This window comes from Acartia tonsa, chromosome 13, assembly GCF_053477335.1.
Source record: "Acartia tonsa isolate MP-2025a chromosome 13, ASM5347733v1, whole genome shotgun sequence".
In the NCBI taxonomy this organism is placed as follows: Eukaryota; Metazoa; Arthropoda; class Copepoda; order Calanoida; family Acartiidae; genus Acartia; species Acartia tonsa.
In genome coordinates, this window is record NC_137272.1 from 5287987 (window position 1) to 5308817 (window position 20831).

The 20831-nt window shown below is 32.3% G+C and overlaps 1 protein-coding gene across 1 annotated transcript; it reads left to right on the forward strand.

Annotated features, from left to right (window-relative positions):
* Positions 1–3444: 3444 nt before the first annotated feature.
* Positions 3445–20488, forward strand: LOC145304422 (uncharacterized). Its single transcript, XM_080146302.1, has 3 exons — positions 3445–4945; positions 18984–19125; positions 20095–20488. The coding sequence occupies exons 1-3, from the start codon at positions 4114–4116 to the stop codon at positions 20486–20488; spliced, it is 1368 nt and encodes a 455-aa protein (XP_080002428.1). The 5' UTR covers positions 3445–4113.
* Positions 20489–20831: the final 343 nt, after the last annotated feature.

A 20831-nucleotide genomic window follows, 5' to 3' on the forward strand; every position in this document is an offset into this window, starting at 1 on the left:
TACTCATACACAATTTCAGATGGAAATTCGAATTCTAAGTGCCATTTGCTCACTGATTACGAGATGGTTGCATTAAACCCCCCCCCCCCCCCCCTTACTTAAACCAGATATTCCTACTTGACAAACGGCCCGACAAACATATGGTAAATTTAAAAAAAGATACTTGTCATTTCATCTACAGATACAAAAACACTTATTTTGTTAACAAAGAAAATTTGCCCATTGCGTACGGACTGACGGAGAGGTATAGTGAATAATAGAGTAGCGTCGCTACTAAAAAGAAATTTTACTATCAGGGATAGAGGGGGAAGGGGTCCTGATAGTTAAATAAATCTACAACCCCTATCCCCCTTCGCCTTTAAAATAAGGGGCTATATTTTAAAAGTAAATATTTTGAAAGGAATATTGTTCATTGCCCTATCCATCTATGTCCCTGGGCTGTATTATAAAACCTGTTTATATTAACTCATCTTATACATGTGTGTATCATTCTTATCTTAGCTAGCCATAGAAAGATAGTGTGAATCATTTGGAATTTGAACTCAAGAGTTTTTTGGAGGAAGGCTTCTCTGTAATTAAAGATGTTCTATCCTCCATCTGATTGCTGAATTTTTGTGATAATTTTACTGAACAATAAGAATCTTTATCTCACTTGGCCCGTCCGTATGTCTGTACTGCTAGCATCAAGAAATATGTTGTTGTTTTTTATCTTTCTATGTCCGTCTGTCTATCATTTATGCTGTTTTTTAAGATTGAAATTCTGTTGGAAAAATAGATTTTTCAATTCATGAATTTTTCCTTCCACCTGCTTGACTAAGCATCTAATTTATATATCTAAGAACTTCACTACTTATGAATGTTTGTTATCCTTGTTAAATGTGACTTTGAACATGTTTACAATAACTCTTTTTCATGTGTGTGTGTGTATCTTAGTTAAAAACTAACTTTTCATTTAGATACAGTGCAGTGAAACAATTTAACTTAAATTTTGAATAAATTCGTCAAGATATAAAAAAATATGAGGGTTTTGAAAGCTGCTTTGTGAATTTAAATTATTGTAAAATCAAATAGTGTAAAGCAGCTTGTAACATATACAAGGATGACAACATCCATAAGTAGCGAAGCACAAAAAATCGTGGATGGAAATAAGTAAAAGTAGATTTAAAGTGTATTTATTAAAAACAAGAATAGATTTATTGGAGAAAATAAACACAAAACCTTGTTTTATTTTTAATGATGATGACGGTCAAAGTAGATTACATAAAAGATTCTCATAACAATGGGAAAAATTATTTTGATACTGATATCCCAAAAAAGTTTGAAAATTGGACCAAAAACACCAAATATATGGGGAAATGTGTAAAACATATAAAATAGCCAAAAACCTGATAAAAGGCAGTCCGACCGCCATGGTTGTTTTCTTTAAACGACGGGAAATTTAATTTTGATATCTATAACTGAAAAAATTTTGAAAATCGGACCATAAACACTGAAGATATGGAGAATAATGTGAAAAAATACAAAAATAGCCTAAAACCTGCAAACAGGCAGTCTGGCTGTCATGGTTGTTTTCTTTAAATGACGGGAAATTTAATTCTTATATCTATAACTGAAAAAATTTTGAAAATTGGACCATAAACACTGAAGATATGGTGGAAATGTGAAAAATACAAAAATAGCCTAAAACCTGGAAAATGGCAGTTTGGCCGTCATGATTGTTTACTGTAAACGACAGGAAATTTAATTTTGATATCAATAACTGAAAAAAATTTTAAAATCGGACAATAAACACTGAAGATATGGAGAAAAATGTGAAAAATACAAAAATAGCCTAAAACCTGCCAAAAAGCGGTCCGACCGCCCTTGATGTTATATAGTTAATTGTGCTCCTTAATAATGGGAATGTTGTCAAAAAATTTCAGCTGTCTATCTTTAATATGAGCCGAGAAAATCACGTTTCCCCTATTCTGTCTCAGACGGACGGACGGACAGACGGACGGACATTGTGAATTATAGAGTAGCTTTGCTACTAATAAATATATAATACATGAGTCATAAATTACTTAGAAAACAAACAAGAATGACAACATCCATAAGTAGCAAAGCTCAAAAATTATGGATAGACATCCAGAAAAAAACAAACTATTGAGCAGTGTTATAAAAAAAAACACTAAACAAATTTAAGTAGTTTCATTTAGGGCGCGTGCTTTTTAGGGAAGTTTTAGTGCTATTTGCTTGCAAGACCGCATTGTCTTGACAATATGGCTGCATTAAATTTGGGAATTTTTATCTTTGTTTAGTATAATTCTATATTTTTTCTCCTTCTGGCTTTGTTGTGTGACTTATTACTTGTGCACCAGAGAGAGAGGGGACAATGGGCTGTTTATTTTACTAGTTCCCAAAGTCTATAATAATGCTTTCTTATTGGTTAACTTAACAACTTTGGGGACTTTTTGATTGGTTAAGAGTTCAAATATTGCCACAACTAATTGTAATCAGAAGGGGTAATTTTGTGTTTCATCAATGGGGTATACAGTGGGTACAACACAGGGGCCAGTGTCTTATCCTTTTAGATCCCTGCTTGTTTACATATATAAACATTTTTTTTAGATTATGCTCAACATGGAGACTATGGAAGCCAAACCAACTAATGATGGATCAAACCTTACTCCTCTTGACATAGAAAAGGAGAAGAGACCTCAAGTTTCTTCAACTACAAACTTGTGTAGCTGTACACACAATCTTGGGTTACATCAACTTAGAGATGCTGATATCTCAAATGCTGAAGAATTTCAGAGAAGATATAATCTTTCAGTACAAGCAGTCAATTTTATTAGTGCTGCTAACAATCATGAAAACACTACAATACAAGAAAAAATCAATGAAATAAAAGAAAGATTAGCGGAATACTCCTTTGACAAAACTAGAATTATAACAATACCTAATCAAGTTCCTTTACCAAAGCAGCCAGCCCTCTTGAATGTACACTTAGACAAAATAGATAGAACAAGCTTCTTAGGATATCATGTGGAAGATGTACTGCACAATCAAATTATAAATGCCTTACATGATATTAGTAAAGATACAGATGCTTTTGTTGTGAAAGGATTTAAATCTGGGTATTGTTTAGAAGAAAAGAAAACTGAGGCTGAAGCATTAAGGAAGAAACTACAGAAGGGTGACAAGAAAGAAAAGCTGAAGCCAGATAAAATTCCTCCACTTAACCAACATGAAGAAGAAATTTTGGAAATACTTACTGGTGAGGGAGAAAATATCCAAAGTACAGTTGATAAATTAATTGAAATACATGATTTGTTCAAACAGAATGAGATGATATTGGAAATTCTTAAACAAAAAGAAAAACTTGATACCCTAGTTATGAATACAGCAGATTACTTGAAAGAGAATCAAATTTATTTTGATCTTGAATTGGTTGCATTTGTTGTAAAGGGAAGATACAATTTGTAATGTTTAATGTTAATATTGTAATGTTTATAATTATCCTTTTTTCTCTTTACCAATCTATAAAAAATTCATTTGACATTTACATTTCTTTTATTATGTACTGTTGTAGATCTGAATATTATGTTCATTTTTCTATATTTAACACAAAAACAAAGTCATTACTGAAATGTGCTAGGGTCACTTGCTTTTGTTTCTGCATGAACATAATCCCCTTTGAGATTAAAAGTAAAACAAATAATTGACCTATTGTATTTTCTGACATAGATTGTAAAAGTAGATGGCATTAAAGTGCTTAATACTCCAGAAGAAAAGAAAGAAATTTTCTACAGGCGGAAATTGTACTTTTCCAAATTAGATGATTTACAAGAAGAGTGGGACCTGCTTGTTGTGTTAAAAGAAACTAAAACTATCATCAATATTGAAGCAAAGAAGGGTGAAAATAAACTGGAAAGACTTGTTGATGCTTCAAAACAAACTAAAAAACGATTGGATATCTTCAAAAAGATTTTTGGTTACCTCTTATCCCCTGAATGGAAATATGTGAAAGCTGTCTGTCTGCCAAATTTGAGAGATTATGATGTTAATGATAGACTAGCACCGTGTGGTTATTGTAGAGAGTTTTTCATTGGCTATGACCAGTTAGAGGACATGAAGCCTTGGATAGAAAACTTTATGCAAAATAAATCCGATTCTGTAGCAAATGAATATGATAATTTGATAGCAGGATTAATTGGGTACATGTCTCTTAGGAGAGCTGCTGATATGTCCACTCTTATTATGGATCCAATTGTTTATAATAAGAAAACAGCAGAACTTCTTGTGGCTGATGAAAAAGATTTAACTGGAGAAAATGATAAAGTAAGAAAAGCTAAGCAGATAGAAGTGAAACTAAGGTCTCAATATCCAAAATATTCTAATGAACAAATCATGACTGAGCTGGCAAAGCAACTAAATAAGGAAAAGCACCTGAGCTACATGCTAAATCCAAGACAACTTGATGCCGTAATGAAAACTTCACGCTATATGATTATTGATGGGGATTTTGGTACGGGTAAAACCTTTGTCCTCAAGGAAAGAGCAAAACGTTGTGCTGAATCAAACAAAGATAAAAAGATTGCTTTTATCAATCTTACCAGTCTGCCCGATAAAGATTACAAAATTCACCACCTTGAAAATATTTCTGTAATGGATATAATGGCTAAATCTGATTTTGATCAACATGAAAACATCAAAGTAATTAGTTGTTATGACCTTGCACAATATTACAAACATGCTCAGGACATAGAAAAATCTGGTATATATATTAATATCTTGGCTCTCCTTGAAAGCTATTTGAGACATTACAAATATGACTTTATTTTTATTGATGAACTGAGCAATTATGTGAATGAAGGTGTGGGAAATGACTTTTTTCAACATTGTGGCTCTGTATGTATAGCTCTGAAAGTTACACGCTATTCTACGGCACAGGGAAACCCAGGTAAACATAATATTTTATTACTTTTTCTTTTTAAAACTCATATTAGAAATGGGGAAGGATCAACTTTTACCCCTCCCACCTTAAGTGCCCCTGAGGCTTATAGGGAGAGTAACTGCTTGTTCGTTTAAAAATAAAGTTTTAATAAAATAAATTAAATTAGATTATTTGACTTATTTATCCTGGACATATATTTATTATTAAAATATCAATTTATTCAAGGACTTTTGTCCTTAAAAATAAAAACAGGCATTTCTAGTTTTGCTCTTCCTTGTTTCACTCACTATATAAAGAAATCAAAGAAATTCAATGGAAAAAGTTTTATTTTGCAATTTTCTCCTCCTTAAAAGATTAATCCTGATAAAATAACATTTTTTTAAAGGAATTTATGCATTAATTATTATGAAAAACAGTATAAGGTAGAAATTAATGATTTTTATAAATAAGAACTATTTGAAAAAAAGAAATTCGATTCTTATCACTTAAGAGGACAGCTGCTGAACCCCAGTTTTTTGGATGAAGCTAAATACATGTTAAAGATATAAATTACCCTCAAAAGTGTACAAAAATGTTTTTTGATGTGTTAAAAAAATCCATTTTAAAATCTTGATTTTGAGGATGATGGCCTTTAAGGTGCTACTACTGGTGGTGTTGGTGAGCCAAATGTTATCAGAGTGCATGCCCATAATGACAACTTATATATTGAACTATGGTCCAATTTTTGTAGTCATAGCAGCCTCAAGCCAATCAGTATTAAAATAGAAAAAAATACAATTTAAATTACTCTTATTCATAAGGTAAATATTGTAGTTTTCAGATGATGGTTATATTTTGTGTCGGGAGGCTACACTGGATGCTGCTATGACTACAAAAAATGGTACATAGGTTAATAGACAAGTTGTTGTAATGGTCATGTACTTAGATAACATTTGGCTCACCATCACCATCACCAGGAGCATCTGAAAGGTCAAAGGTAAAATCAAGATTTTAAAGTTAATTTTATTAATACATAAAAAAAAACATTTTTGCATGCTTTTGAGGGTAATTTTTATCTTTAACATGTATTTAGCTACATCCTTTAGACTGGAGGTCAGAAGTTGTCCTCTATGGTGATAACATAAAAAAACATAAAAACATTTATTCAGTGACAGATTACGCCCCGTCTTACAAAGCAGTACATACAATAGTACACCAAGCTACTGCTTAGTACCAGGTGTACTTTACAATTTTTCATAATATTTATAAAAATTTAATTGCATGACTAACACTAGATGTTATGTGTGGCACTGATTAGGCTTCCCTAAAAGTAGGAATATGGGTATCCGAGATGTTTGCATTGCCTTTTTGAGGTTGGCATTAAGTTAACAAGAAAAATAAAAAATAATAATGTCAAAATAAATGTAGGTAAAATTTAATGGACAGGGGAAAAAAAGAAGGAAAGAAGAGTTTCAAATTTCAATGCTAGTTTTTCTTTAATTTTGAACCATTTCTGTAATTAATAATGTAAGGTTTTTAAGAAATCCAGGCAAATCAATATATTTTAAGTACATTCATTACATTCTTCAATATTACATATAGATTTAAAAAGTTCATCTTTAAGATTTAATGCAAATGTTTTTTTAGGAATATTCTCATTTAAAAGATCTTTTTCATGACAAAAATTATTCCATAGTCTTTGAAATGAAAATAATGGAAACCTTTCAATTTTTTTTAATTTGGCTATTGGAATATAAAACTCATTAGAATTTCTTAGTTGTCTCTGATTTCTTAGATTATTTCTAATCCATACACCATCAAAAGAATTTGGTAGCCTCCAGCGAATAAAAGAAAAAAAATAGTAGTTTTGTATAAATAGATAGCTCCTTAATAGGCAAAACATTAATTTTCCTAAACAAAAGTGGCGTATGGCTGTTATAAGCGGATTTGTGGATAATTCTGATAGCTTTTTTTTTTGTAGAACTGCTAAAGGCTTAAACTGTTTTTAACCTATTTTTAAAACATATATCAAAAATATACTATGACAACAGTAGAATCAAACTACAGAGCCTAAATTTGAATTAAGTCCCCAATAAACTTTCTTGGGGGGATTTAAAAATTAATTTTTACTGTTGCTGTGGTCCTTTTTGATCAGAGCAAAAGGTCTTTATTTATTTGGGTAAAATTCGTAGCTTTTAGAGTGTTTTGCTTCATAAATATTGTATTCTGGTATAGAGTAAAATTAGGCCTTTTGATTTCATCTAAATTAATTCATTAAAAAGTTAATTCTTTACAATATATCAATGAATTAACATTATCATGTTTGTTTTCTATCACTTATTTAAACCACATAAAAATTGGCTGTAAAGGGTTAAATAATTTTAGATGACAACAAATGTTTATGCAATACAACAAATTTATTTTTGTCACATATACAAATATGATATAATATAAGATTTTTCAAACTTATTTTTTTAAATATTTTTAAAAAGTATGTACCTTTTATGTGTATGGTTTTCATTCTTTTTATTTTTATTAAATAAAACTTATTTAACTACATTGGAAATAAGTCACTTTGTGAAAACACTCTTTTTTTTTGAAATGAAGAGAACTGAAATGAAAGAGGACTTCTGATTGGTTTAGACTTCAGAATTATATGTTTTATTGTATATGTTAGATTTTTCAATGAAATTAATTTTTTTAGAAAAAAAAATATTTTCATTGAACAGAGTAATGTTTTTTTTATTGTATTAGTATAAAGTAAATTATATAAATTGTTCTCTAAGCCACAATATTACCCCGAGTAAAAAAGACCTTTTGCTCTGGTCAAAATGACAAGAGCAACATAAAAAATTAATTTTTAAATCCCCCCAAAAAAAGTTTATGTATGTATATTTCAAATTCAATTATTATACATATGACAACGTTTATGTAAGTTTATAGAAGAAAAAACAATTACAATTAATCATAAAAGTTTATTGGGGACTTAATTCAAATTTGGGCTCTGCAGTCTGATTCTATAGGTGTCCTAATATATTTTTGACCCCCCATTCAAAAATAGGTTAAAAACAGTTTAATAGATGATTCTAAGCCACAGCTCCATACTGGCAAGCAATACAATAAATGGCTATTTATAAAAGAGTGGAATAGTGTTACTTAGGATTTTTCACATAATATATGCTTAACTCTATTGATTAAAAACAAACTTCTAGATATTTTTTTCCTTAAATATTCAATATGGTATTTAAAGTTAAGTTGAGAATCAATAAACACATCCAAAAATTTAATTGCAGGAATTTCACTCTGTTGGTTGATATAACCCAAATATCTAATTTTATCTGTATCATTCTCATTTTCATTATTAAAATCGAATTTAATTTTAATTTGTTCCCAAGTTATGGAATCCTCCCTTTTATTAAAGATCATAAATTTAGTTTTAGTTGGATTAAGAGACATTTCGTTGCAACGAAACCAATTACAGATATTTTTAAGTTCAATGTTGAGTATTTCAATTATCTCATTCAAATCATTTCCTGATATCAAAAAATTACTGTCATCTGCAAAGAGTAGTGTCATTAAGCTGGTAAAATTTTTAATATCATTGATCACGGCGAGTTAAATCACTACTAATTGGATTTCTGCTATGTAAGAAATTTATCCAATAAAAATCAGGGTTGCCACATTTTGTCGATATATTTTCCCAAAGTTTATAGTGATTTTTTACATGTAATAAAACAATTTTTGAAGTTAAATTATAGCTTAAGATAAAGAAAACTAGTTTATTTATTTATATTAATTCTTAAATTAACTGCTTTTTACATAAAATTTCTCAAAAATGACGACTAAAGTTTAAGAATTTTAAAGTCTGATAATCTTTAAAATAGAGCTTTTACACTCATTATTTTGAAAATATTTAAAAGAAAATACATTTTTAAATATACCCTAGCAATTTCTTTTCATTCTGATAACTAAAACCAACTATCTTAACACTTTTTAAAAATGGGGTCATTTATGTAATTATTTTCCATAAGGTATGTGTTCTTCAAGACTTTAAAACATGAATAGAACACTAAAACTTGGCATGGAAGTTGCTCTAATATGGTAAAATGTTGAACTGTGAAGAAATTTTATTGAAACCACCCCTTATATCAAATTTTCATATCGAAATTTGCCAGGGGATAGATATACCTTCCTACACCCTGTTTTGTACACTTTCGTTTTTGACCCCAACTCCCTACAAAAAGTATTGAAATTGTGAAGAAATGGCTGCAAAACTGCTGTTGCCGCCGAAAACTGTTTATCCCCCAAAAAAATTTTGCTTGTTCTTACTTAATCAGACAATTTTGTAAAACTTTAAGGCTAAACAAGTAAAATCAATGTCCTAGTTGGACCCAAGTATAACTGAGATAAGCAAGCCTAAAGTAGAAACCAATCCATTGCTTTGAGCTAAGAAGGAAGGCTGAAATTACGGGTAAGACGGTACTAACCACTACCGCACGTAGTATAGCTTGATATCTTATGGTCAGACATGGATTTACACAGTCATATTTAAAGTTTTAATTTGTGCTTTAGAAATAAGTTAAAGTGCTCTTAAAACAGAGTAATACATGGACATCCAAGCTTTTTCATTTTTTTATGGGGGGGGGGAGGGGGTGGAAATTGTAAATTAAAACTTTGGGGGTAATCTTTATAACATAGAGGCAATGACGTCCAAGCTATTTTTTATTTGTAATTTTATTTTTATATTATTTTTTTAAATTTATCTTCATTTGAATATTATAAAGAAGGAATCTGTAACATTAGGATTTAAAAAAACATTTAAATATTTTTTTTTTTTGGGGGGGGGGTGAATTTAAAAAATATATATATATTCCAAAGTCTAAGAAAGGAGGACGAAACCACATGTAAAAAAATATTGAAAAATTTATGAAAATATTCAAAAGTTTCAAAGTGGCAACTCTGTTTTGACAATATTCTTACGCGGCATTCACGCGTATTCCCAGTACATTTAAATGTGTACAGTTAACAACACGATTACAATTAATTCATATACAAATGTTCTGTGATAATTTGACACTAAGTGACTTTAGAACTCTATAGCATTTGTGTGATGTTTGATTTTTCATTTGAGAAAAGGTAACAGTCTAAGTTACGGTGTGATATAAACTAAAAATAAAATTGGACCAAAAATACTTCCCTGTGGGACACCCTTGCTGATTCCTAATAAATCACTTTTTTCGCCATTTGTATAAACAAACTGATTTCTATTACTTAAATAGTTTTTAAACCATTCTTATTCTAATCCATGTATACCAATTTTTTAAAGTTTTTTAATAAAATTGTATGCGAAATTGTATCAAAACATTTAGCAAGATCACAGAATACCCCTATAGAAATTAAATTTTCATTTTTGCTTGTCCTAGATAATTCAAAAGGTGAATCATAGGATGTAGTGTAGATTTTTATGCTTGAAATCCATATTGATGTTCATAGATAATTTGATTAAATTCAAGATATCTTGTGAGTTGTTCAGATACATTTTTTTCTAACAATTTTGAAAAAATAGGTAGCAAACTTATTGGACGATAATTGCCAGGGTTACATTTATCCATTTTAGAGCTGTTACTATATTTAAAAATTGGCAAAACTTTAGCATTTTTAATTGTGAAGGAATTTGACCTGTTTTAATAGATTGGTTAATAATGTGAACAAGAGGTATGGCAATACTATTTATAATTTGTTTTGATAAACAATTTGATAATCCAAACATGTCAGAGCTCTTTTTATTTTCCATTTTTTTCACTAAATTAAAAAGAACATGAATATTTATTTCTCTTAGCTTAAATACAATGTCTGTATCAGGAATAAAGTCGCACGGATTAAGTGGGGAAGGGTTAATTTGGCTGGCAATTTCATCAGCAATTGAAGTACAATAAGTATTAAATTTGTTGACATATCATGATTATTACTGTAAGATGTATCATTGACAATTATTTCATCTATACACGATGTCTTGTCATTTGATTTTGAGATTACTTGTCTTAAAGTTTGCCAGGTTTTTCTTAGATTTTCTTTATTTTGATTGACTGGTTCCCTGTAAAAAATTTTCTTTGCATCTTTTATTGCCTTATTGTAAATGTCCCTATATGTTGTATATGCAATGTTATTTTCTGGTGTTTTATTTTTGAATAAATTGTCCCCAGCTCAAGTTTTTTTCTTCTATAAATCATAAGCCCCCCCGTCATAAATCCCTCTATTTTATGAATATTTTTATTAAATTTAACTTCTTTGATGGGAAAATGTAAATTAAAAGCACAATCAAATACTTCATGAAAGTTTTCATAACTAACTTGTGGGTTTAATTCATTAAAGGGAGTGTGAACGTAAAAATTTCTCATCTGATTATTAAATCTTAACATTTACTAAGCACATTTCACTACACTGATCAACCAAAAATGTCCTATTCACAAAAATATCCAGAAATAATGCCTTGATTTTATGGTATTTTGAAAGGGAAAAAGGAAAAAAACAGGGAAAATCTGAACTTTTTTGTTTCTTATAATGTTTGTAGGGATATTTAACTTGTCATATATAGTTGAAACAATTTACTTACTGTTAAGGATTTATTTCATGCTATAAAATTGCCAATTTTTTTTTTTATAACGTAGTAATTAGGTAATAAAGATATATTTTAAATTCTTATTATTGACAAAAAAATACCTCACTGTCTACAAAGGGTTGAATCTCATAGGTTATATAAAATAATAATATCCTTTTTTATTGTGTTGAACAATAAATAACCCATTTTGGAGAATTAATTTACACTTTTATCAGACTGTTTATAAAGAAATATTGCGTCTTTATTATTTAAAAATTTGTAATTAAAGGTGGGCGAGAGATGGGCCATTTAAAGTTAATTGGATACTAATAAAAAACCTGTTTCTGGCTTTGTTATTGTATTTGGTTTTCAATAAAAAAATATTGCTTATTTTATCAATTTCTAAGTAGCTATACATTGGATTAAAGCAAGGATTATGTTAAAAGTCAGCTTAACTGTTAGGAAAAATCTAGAACTATGTGAAAAAATTTAATTTTAGCTATAATGGGAGAAAAAGGCAATTTAATGCACATTTTATATAATACGGAAAATTTCTTCCTTTCCCCGTACCTTGTAAAAATCGTCGGAAAAAGCCGTTTTTTAAGCAAACAAAAGCGCGTTTTGCTCTATCTGTGAGATATTATGAATGAGATAATGTTAAGATTTGATATTAAGATGAGAAAAATTTACGTTCACAGTCCCTTTAAGAACATTACCCCAGTTGTTCGTGTTTAACATTGCATTAAATTGATTATTTTTTTCACTTGTTATATCCCTGCTGAGAAATGTTTTATGCTTTTCTGTTTTTTTTTGTGTTTGAAAACTAACATGAAAAATAGGAAAATGATCGGAAATTGAGTTCAGGATAACGCCAGATTCCAGAGAATTTCTTTTTTTCTAATATTTCTTATTTAGAAAATTCATTAATTTCTACCTTATACTGTTTTTCATAATAATCAATGCATAAATTCCTTAAATTTTTTTTATTTTATCAGGATCAATCTATAAAGGAGGAGAAAATTGCAAAATAAATGTTTTTCCATTGATTTTCTTTGGATTTGCACAATGAAGTGGACCAGTAAAAAATCAAAAATATAGTTTTTGATTGATACATAAGCATTTTACTTTAAACAGAATCTTTTTTCTTTTATCATATGTGCTGCTTTAACAAATCACGCCAGGCTACAATTGAATCAAGACAAAAGTAAGTGCCGAGCTCTGGGACCTATTTATGGTGAAATTAGACATAAAACCATGATGATTCCAGGTAAAACCAAAATATTTCAGTGAGATCTTTATGAGAAAATTAGATTTGAAAATTTCAAGTTCAATTTTCACCCGCTAGGAGTTACCACATAGTCATGACAAGAAAAGCAAAGATTATTTATTTTAAATTTTGAACAACTTTGCTTTTATAAAGTTCTTCATAAAACCACTCCTGAAGGGAGTTAATTAATGGCCACTTTTATCAGTTGCTTTGCTAAGGTCACGGAAATTCAGCCTTAAATAAATCATATAGAGAGAGGTTTTATGAAAGACTTCATAAAAGCAAAGTTGTTCAAAATTTTAAATACATAATCTTTGCTTTTCTTGTCATGATTATGCAGTAACTCCTAGCGGATGAAAATTGAACTTGAAATTTTCAAATCTAATTTTCTCAAAAAGATCCTGCTGAAATATTTTGGTTTTACCTGGACTAATCATGGTTTTATGTCTAATTTAACCCTACATAGGTCCCAGATCTCGGCACTTACTTTTGTCTTGATTCAATTGCAGCCTGGCGTGAAATAGAAACAATGTACAGTAAATCTGTATACTTATGGACTACTATAGACAAAATATCCAGGAAAATGTAGATTGCATAATGAAGTGGTTCAGGGTTTAGATCAAATAATCTAAATTTTTCTTAAACTGTTTTTAACTTATTTTTGAAAGGTATATAAAAAATATACTCTGACACCTGTAGAATCAAAATGCAGAGCTAAAAATGAGGATAATAGCCCACATTGATTTTTATTAGGATTTTAAAGTTTTTTTTTACTATGGATTAAGTATATTTTACTGAACTGTGAACTGTCTTTTCTTTTTGGGTAAAATTCTTGCTTCAAAGCATTTTTCTTCATAATATGATAAAAAGATAATGATAGTAAAAAAAATAGCTCTTTTTATTTTATATTTATAATTATTCATTAAAAGTGAAAGATGTAGGGTATATCTTTGAATTAACATAAAACTATGAGGATTCAGCATTAACCAATGACAAAGCTAGTGTGGTAGACAGACAGACCATCATTCCGTAGAGTAGACTTGCTGCAAGCTAAAATTAGATATGCTATCAACAAACCCTCTGCTCTAATCCATCCCTCTCATATAAAGGGGCCATTGTTCTCCTGGCATGTATTTCAGCGGCGGATTAACTGTGCGGTCACGCTGGACAGGCCATTCTTATCAATAGTTGAGGGGGTAAGGGATTAACCTCTCCCCTCTCTACTGGCGGAAACTACCCCTTTTCCGCCTCCACAAGCCTGCCCCTTCATTCGCCTACCCTTCTGCCCTCACCTGTACAGCACACCACCTTTCATCTGCGCCCCTTGCGCTTCCTACCCCATTTATCTATCTATCATTGTAATTAACTATTGTTGTTGTTTAAATCAGTATCCAAATTCCCGTGTTTCCCGGCAGTTGCCCTCCGCTGTGAATGTAGGACTTGTGTTTCCCTGCAGCCACCCTCTGCTGTTTTGCCTTTCAGACGTGTGTTTCCCTTAGTAGCCCTCCACTTTGCCTGTAGCCACCCTCTGCTGTTTTGCCTGCCGGACGTGTGTTTCCTGGCAGCCGCCTTCCATTGTGCCTGCGGGACATGCGTTTCCCGGCAGCCACCCCCCTGTTGTGTCACCTGCAGGACGTGCGTTTGCCTGCAGCCGCCCCCCTCCAGCCCAGCAAATAGCTGGAGACCTGTGTCACCTTTGTGAAGGTACCGTGGGGGCAGCCTACCCTATTCCGCAGTTCCACCTGATGCCGGCGGAGAATGAACACCCTCTATCCAACGGGCAGGACCTCCACTTTCCCTGTCACACCCGGAACCCTGAAGAGCATCTCCAGGTGGATGCCATGGCAGACTCGGGCAACCGTGTGCCCGGGTCTGCCGTTATCTCTGAAGCCTTCCTTCATGCTATGGGCATACAAGACCTGCTGATTCCTGCCAACACCCATATCAAGATGGCGAACAAGGAAGGCCAACCCCTCCAAGTCATTGGCAAGTTGCAACACCTCTACATGACCGTTAGCCACACCCTGATCCTGCATCTACATCACATAATGGTGGTGCGCGACCTGTCACACCCCCTTATTTTTTCAGTATTCCTTCTGGTTGTTTCTGAAAATCGAAAAACTCAGTTTTTTCTGACTCACCCTGTATATGAACCCATATTTTTTTATGCCTGTGAAATGATATCATTAAGTTCAAAGTTTTTATTCTTGTGAGTTTTAAAAAATCGATTTTTTTTAATAATTACCTCACAGAATTCAAAAAGTAAGGTGTCAAATTAAAGATCTTACTATTTTTGTTCACAATGGCCATTTTCTTCCTGTAATTGTTTTTTCTTCTATAAACCACTTACATAAACGTTGTCATATGTATAATAATTGAATTTGAAATATACATACATACATTACAATGAAAAGTATGAAAACTATACACATTAAAGATACATCATCATCATCGCCATTTATCTATTCTTTACAGAGCATAGGCCATGCACAATGGTTCTCCATTTATCTTTGAATTGGGCCTCAGTAAAGGCTTCACTGAAAGATGAAAAATTCTTCTTTCTCAGTTCCTCAAGGAATTCCCTCCTCCAGGTTGTTTTTGGTCTGCCTGGTTTCCTTTTTCCTGTGAAGGGGTCCCAAGTCAAGGCTTGATTGGTTAAATTATCATGCCCTTTCCTTAGAGTGTGCCCCAACCATCTCCATTTTCTCTGTTTTATTGTCAGTTTGATGTCTGACATATCACTGCGCTCTAAAAGCTCAGCATTTGTGATCTTGTTAGGCCAAAAGATCTTGTGGATTATCCTAAGACATTTGTTGACATATGTCTGTAGCTTGGAGACCACTGCTGTGTTTAGGAACCAAGTTTTGGCCCCATACAGCAAAACAGAGAGAACATTTGACTTGAAAAGTCTTAACTTGGTCTTTATAGAGATGTTGTTAGAATTCCAAATTTTGTTCAAGCTTGCAAAGCCTGTTCTAGATTTGTTAATTCTAGCTTTAACGTCTGTCAAAGTGCCTCCAGCTTCATCAATTTTACTTCCAAGATACTCAAAGCAGTTAACATCCTCAAGAATGTGGTTTCCAATAATTATTGGTTCTTGGGAGTTTGCATGTAATCTGAGTATTTTAGTTTTTGGAACATTTATTTCAAGTCCAACTTTCTTAGAAGTTTAGCTATCATGTTAACAAAGCAATATCATCAGCAAAGTCCAGATCTCCCAAATATTTAGGATTGCCAAATAACTGCCAGCGTATGCCATCATTGCTTTCACAGTTCTTCATGATCCAGTCAATGGCAAGGAGGAAAAGGAAGGGAGAGAGAAGGCATCCTTGTCTGACACCTGTTACAATCTCAAAAAAGGTTGATAGTTTACCTTTATACATAACATTTCCACCTCCTTTATGATAGATAGATTTAATGATATTGATTATCTTTTCTGGAATGCCATAGTGTCGGCAGATTTTCCAAAGAGATTTCCTGTCTAAAGCATCAAATGCTTTTTTGTAGTCAATAAAGTATACAAAAAGCTCAGAGTTCCATTCCTTGGATTGCTCTATGATGATTCTTAGAGAGGTTATCTGATCAATAGTGGAAAGGTTTGGTCTAAATCCAGCCTGATTAAGTCTTAGCTTTTCATTAACCTTCTTCTTTATTCTATTAAGAAGAATCTTACTAAGGATACGGCCAGGTACTGAAAGAAGCATTATCCCTCTGAAGTTTTCACATTGGGTCAAGTCTCCTTTTTTGGCCAGTATTGAGATATGTCCATTTTTCCAGTCCTCTGGGCATAACTCATCATTCTATATCTTAGTGATCAAAGGTAGGAATGCCTCAGCAGATGTGTCTAGGTCTGCTTTCATGACCTCAGCTGGGATGTTATCAGGTCCAGCGGCCTTGTTATTTTTCAAACTTTTAATGGCCTCTTTGATTTCCAATAGATTTGGCGCTCGACAGTCAATGTCAAGTGCATCTGAGGGTGGAATCTCAGTTTCTTCCTCTGGAACTGGAAGATTCAGCAGTTCAGTGAAATGCTCTGCCCATCTATTTAGAATATCCTCATCAGTTTTAAGGAGTGAACCATCCTTGTCCCCGATGTGTGATCCTGATTTGTGTACTTTACCTGCAATGCTCTTAGTAGACATCTTTCATTCTATTTTGATTAGCAGCATTTTCTGCTTGCAAGACAAGGTTTTCTAAGTGTTTTTTTTTTGTCAATTCTGACACTTTTTTGGATTTTCCTGCTGAGCCTCTTATTCAGGTCTTTTATCTTCTGGGGAGTTTCTAGAGAGAGTCTTTTGTCTTACCTCTCTTCTTTGATCCATGAGATCAATGGATCTTTGAGTGATCCACGGCTTTTGGTTAGCCTTTTTGAAACCAAATTTTTCTTGGCTTGTATCATTATAAACTTTTTTGATACCTTGCCAAATATCTTCCACTCCATCTTCCTCTTGAAGAGTCAGTAACTCAAATCTATTCTTTAGAGTGAGCTTAAACTCTTGTAACTTTTCAGAGTTTTGGAGGGTTGTTAAATTATATTTCTTCCTGGGGTTAGGCTTTGTGTCCTGCTTTTTAAATCTAAGCCGAACTTTAAAAGATAGAAGATAATGGTCTGAATTAACATCAGGTCCTCTTTCAACCCTGACATCGAGGAGAGAACCTTTAAAGCGTCTAGATATACAAATGTGGTCTATCTGGTTAAAGGTTCTTTGATCTGGTGATCTCCAGGTGGCAGTATGAATCTTTTTGTGTTTAAAGATGGTTCCACCAATGACAAGTTTGTTTTCAGTACAAAAACTTACAAGTCTATCACCATTGTCATTTTCCTTGCCATTACTTAAGCCTAGGCCATATCTGCCCATGACTTCTTCTAAATTCTCATTATTACTCCCCACTTGAGCATTGAAATCTCCTAGGAGCATGGTCAGATCCTTTTCTTTATGACCATTTTTAAATACAGAGTCAAGCTGGTCATAAAATTCGTTTTTGACCTCTGTATTTGCTTGTTCTGTAGGAGCATATGCTACTATAATTCTCAGTTTGATGTTTTTAACTGAGGATTTGAAATAAGCCTCCATAATTCTAGGACCATTGGGTTGCCAACTGATCATGGCCTGCTCTGCTTGCTTGGTCAGCATAAGAGCCACCCCTTGATTATGGCCTAGATCCTCATTCATATGACCTGAGTATAGTATTTTCAAGCCAGAATGGTGTTTAAACTCTCCATTGTTTGTCCACCTTGATTCGGTGATAGCCAGGATGTCAACCTTGGCTTTTAGCATTTCTCGGCAAATGTTTTCTGTCTGGCCTGACTGAAACATTGTCCGAACATTCCAGGTGCAAATTTTTGCTGGTCTGCGGGAATTCAACATCATCCGCCTGACTGGTCCGTTAGCGGTTTCCCAGCCAAACATCATATTGTTGTTTTCAACCTCTACTTCGTTCCAAAGCCCAAAGTTAAATTGGTCATTACTTTGTGCAGGTTGAACATAAGCAGGTTTTTCTAGGGAAGGATTGTTAGCCCCACCCAAACCCCCTAGACTGGGGGAAGTGACCAGAATTCAGTCTGGCATATACCCTGGGACCTTTCCAGCACAGTAGGACTCTTCTGGTGTAGCTCCCAGGGTCATTGATGCACGGTGCAGGATGGACGGCGTGCACATACCTGGTCTCCCATCCATACTTTTTAAAAATTATTTTAAAAAATAAGTTTTAATAATCTTATTTTATATCATCTTTGTAAATGTGATAAAGATAGATTTGTTGTATTGCATAAACATTTATTTTCGTTTTTAAAGATTTAGCCCTCTACAGCCGACTTTTATGTTTTTTAATGTATAATAGTCATGAAACATTTTTATGTTAATTCACTGATATATTGTAAAGAATAAAGTTTTAATTAGTTTTGATAGATAAAATCAAAAGACCTAACTTAACTGTATACCTACTAGCATACAATATTTATGAAGCAAGACACTCTAAAAGCTGAGTATTTTACCCACAAAGGAAAGAAACATCACGATTCAGTAAAATTTATTTAATCCATAGTAAACATAAAACTTTAAAATTAATAAAAATCAATTTGGGCAATTGTTCTCATTTTTGGCTTTGCAGTATAATTCTACAGGTGTCAGAGAATATTTTTGTTATACCTTTCAAAAATAGGTTAAAAATAGTTTAATATAATTTTATATTTCTTCTAGATTATAAGAAATGGTTAATAGATATGAAGAAGATTTATAAAGTTGATGAAATGAATCTTGAGTACAATATGAGGAATACTGAAAATATTGCAAGAGTTTCTAGTTTTGTGGGTGGCCCAGCTGATTTTTTCTCATATGACCAGTAAGATTTTTTTAGACTGCAATGTAAAAATGCACATTATAAGAACAAAAAAAATCATAAATGAAAAGTACTTTGTCTTTCATCCTTATAATTTTATATGATGTTTAAACTTCTCTATTTATGATAGAAACTAGCGGTAATTTTTATCTTATCTTAAAGGAAGCCTGCAAGAAATGCCACGCTTTAACTGCTGAAAGACTGCCACAAGTAGACCCAATACCCCAAATTTGAAGCCTTCAGCTTCTATAACAAAAAAGTTCTAGGCATTTTAAAATGACATTTTATGTACAATGAAAATTTTGAAAGAATTGCAATGCTCATGTTGAAAACTTTGAAATTAAACTACGTGGCCTAGAAACAAAATTATAAGCTTATTTTTGTCATAAATTTAGGTTTCCAGTAACTAATTATATTTTTACAATAAAAATACCCATTTTCATAGTCAAAATCATTAAAAAAAATTAGGCTTTACTTGTGTTGTACCGAATGTACTGTAGCCAATCAGAAGGCTGAATCAGCTTAACAACCAATCACAGCTAAGCTTGTATTAGTTTACCCCTTTGTTTCCGCTATGATTTTCGTTTAAAAATGCAATTTAAATCGAATTTTTTTCATATATTTTGACTGTGAAATGTGTTGTTTTTATTGTAAAAATGTAATCAGTTACAGGCAATCTAAGTTTCTGACAAAGATAAGGTTATAATTTTGTGTCTAGGCGACGTAATTTAATATTGTTTTTTCTTTTATGAGCATTGGAAATCTTTCTAAAATTCCATTGTACATAAAATGCTATTTTGAAATGCCTAGAACTTTTTTGTTATTGAAGCCAAAGGCTTTAAATTTGGGGTATTGGGTCTTCTTGTGGCAGTCTTTCAGCAGTTAAAGCGTGTTATTTCTTGCAGGCGTCCTTTAACTTGATTTGAAACTTATTTTCCTCAACAGATTTATTGAATTTTATAAACCATTTAGTTCAGGCCAGGGAGGAGACAAGGACTTCCATTGCATCATTCCCAAAAAGACTGTGGCTGGCCGTGATATTTTATACTATTCAAATAAGAAAAACAACGAGTTTGACAAAGTAAGTTTGATTGAGGCAGCCATAACAAAATACTTTTCCAGAACAGCAACCTATGAACCTGTCGTCATTTTAACAGATTCACGTGCCTATGTTGATGTTCTATACAGACATCTAAAACAGTTCTTATCAAAGTCAGGTAGGAAAATTGTCTATCTTCCCAATCATCAATGCAGAGATCATCTAGAGCGTGATTTCTTGGATTATGTCAGTGAAGTTGAAGAGTATCTGAAGAATCCAAAAGGGTTTCTGATTACAGACATTACCTCTTTTAATGGTGCACAGTAGATCTTTTCATGAAAATACACTTTTTCGAATTTTAGTCTTCTGCTAACCTAAAAAGTTACTTTAGGAGCCTAGAAATACATGTACAAAATTTCAGCTCTCTATCTCTACTGGCGACCTAGCGCCAGGCATGTAAAATATCAACAGATAACGGTATCACGGCGGTTTTAACAATATCTCAGCAATGTGTAGGTTTTAAGCTCTTCTGCATATTTCAATTTAAACACATAAGGACAAAGGTATATTATCCCAAAAATCTTTTGTCAAAGTCTACTCTACACCTAGCGCCAGTCAGTTTTCTAAAATCATGCATTTTATACCTGTGAAAATAGAAATCGCCAGCGCT